General features: G+C 51.6%; 1 protein-coding gene across 1 annotated transcript; it reads left to right on the plus strand.

Annotated features, from left to right (window-relative positions):
• The first annotated feature begins 512 nt into the window (after positions 1 to 512).
• On the plus strand, positions 513 to 1,496 carry LOC101841749 (olfactory receptor 5C1). The gene has a single exon (XM_005082146.2). The coding sequence runs from the start codon at positions 513 to 515 to the stop codon at positions 1,494 to 1,496; it is 984 nt and encodes a 327-aa protein (XP_005082203.1).
• The last annotated feature ends 289 nt before the right edge of the window (positions 1,497 to 1,785 follow it).

The raw sequence follows: 1,785 nt of genomic DNA on the forward strand, positions 1-1,785 counted from the left end.
GCCAACAGTCACATTCCCATCCCTTCCACACCTCACTGTCTTCCAAAGACCCCTGCCCACTCCTTCCCTGAGTCTTATCCAATGGAAAGAACTCTTCTCAACAAACCTTAAAGGCCATAATAGGTGAGGCAGGCTCTGCCCATTCCCGTGCCTGCTTTGCTCCCTGGGAACCTGGAGAAGAAAATGCACGCAGAGTCACAACAGCTTCAGTTCCTGCTCACTGTAGTTCATCCCATTCACCATCACTCACTTCACAAGTACTGACACTTGCAGTTCTCAGCGCTGTGAACAGAGGAGTAGGAAGGACTTCCGCCTTCGTGGAGATGGAGCCGCAGGGACTTCCCAGAACTGGGAATGGGGTATGATGTTTACGCAGCTCGCCAAAGGCTCACGTGCAATTTTATTCAGCTAGGACTAGAACCCAGGATACGGTACTTTCTCTTCTACGGTAGATATAGCCTTTCTCTCATTCACCCTCTTGCTTTCCCTCTTCTCAGTCTCTACTCAGCAGGATGAACTCAGAGAACTTCACTCGACCCAGAGTTACCCCTGCTGAATTCATCCTCTTGGGGATCACAAACCGTTGGGACCTGCGTGTGACCCTCTTCCTGATATTCTTGCCTGTCTACTTTGTCAGCCTGCTGGGAAATGTGGGCATGGTGGTACTCATTCGTGTGGACTCCAGGCTCCACACACCCATGTACTTCTTTCTGGCCAACCTCTCCCTGATGGATGCCTTCTATTCCTCTGCCATTGACCCCAAGATGCTAGTTGACCTCCTACTGTCCCATGCCACTATCCCTTATGTAGCCTGTGCCCTCCAGATGTTTGTCTTTGCAGGGCTGGCTGATGCTGAGTGCTGCCTGTTAGCAGTCATGGCCTATGATCGCTACGTGGCCATTGGGAACCCTCTTCTTTATACCACGGTTATGTCACCCCGTCTGTGTCTGGCCTTACTAGGGGTATCAGGCCTGGGTGGAGCGGTGAGTGCCTTCGTACATACAGCCTTCACCTTCCGTCTGAGCTTCTGCAGCTCACTGGAAGTCAACAGTTTCTTCTGCGATATTCCTCCACTGCTGGCCATCTCCTGCAATGACACCAGTCTCAACGAACTCCTCCTTTTTGCTATCTGTGGCTTTATCCAGACAGCCACGGTGTTGGCTATCACCGTGTCCTACGGATTCATCGCTGGGGCTGTGATCCGCATGCAGTCATCTGAGGGCCGTCGGCGGGCAGCTTCCACGTGTGGCTCTCACCTCACGGCTGTGGCCATACTGTATGGAACCCTCATTTTCATGTACCTGCGTCCCAGCTCCAGCTATGCCCTGGACACTGACAAGATGGCATCTGTGTTCTACACTCTCGTTATCCCAGCTCTCAACCCACTCATCTACAGCCTCAGAAACAAGGAGGTCAAGGACGCCCTTCGGCGCACCTGGAATCGATTCTGCTGCCCACGGCAGAGCACTAGTGACTGGTCACAGGAAATGGGTTAGAATGAAGACGCACTTTTTCTGTCACTGTGGGTAGAGATAGGTGCTCCTCAGACTTGGATGTCGCCTGTCATTGTTGTAGGGACTGTAAAAGGTGAGGGGAATGAAAACACACACAAGGGAGGCAGAAACCTGGGATATTCTAGAGCAAGACCGGAAGAAAGCACCAAGACTAGGCAATGTTGCTACTGAGCTGCCTCGGGTTCCTTGGTGTTCAAAACACTTAAGTTCCTAGATGTCACTTAGTGAAATATCAGGTTTGTTTCCACCTGAGCATGTAAGATACTGATCC

Source organism: Mesocricetus auratus, unplaced genomic scaffold (assembly GCF_017639785.1).
Source record: "Mesocricetus auratus isolate SY011 unplaced genomic scaffold, BCM_Maur_2.0 Super-Scaffold_100047, whole genome shotgun sequence".
NCBI lineage: Eukaryota > Metazoa > Chordata > Mammalia > Rodentia > Cricetidae > Mesocricetus > Mesocricetus auratus.

Excerpts from the sequence above, each read along its gene's own strand:
- LOC101841749 (XM_005082146.2), top strand. The coding sequence starts at position 513 with ATGAACTCAGAGAACTTCACTCGACCCAGAGTTACCCCTGCTGAATTC.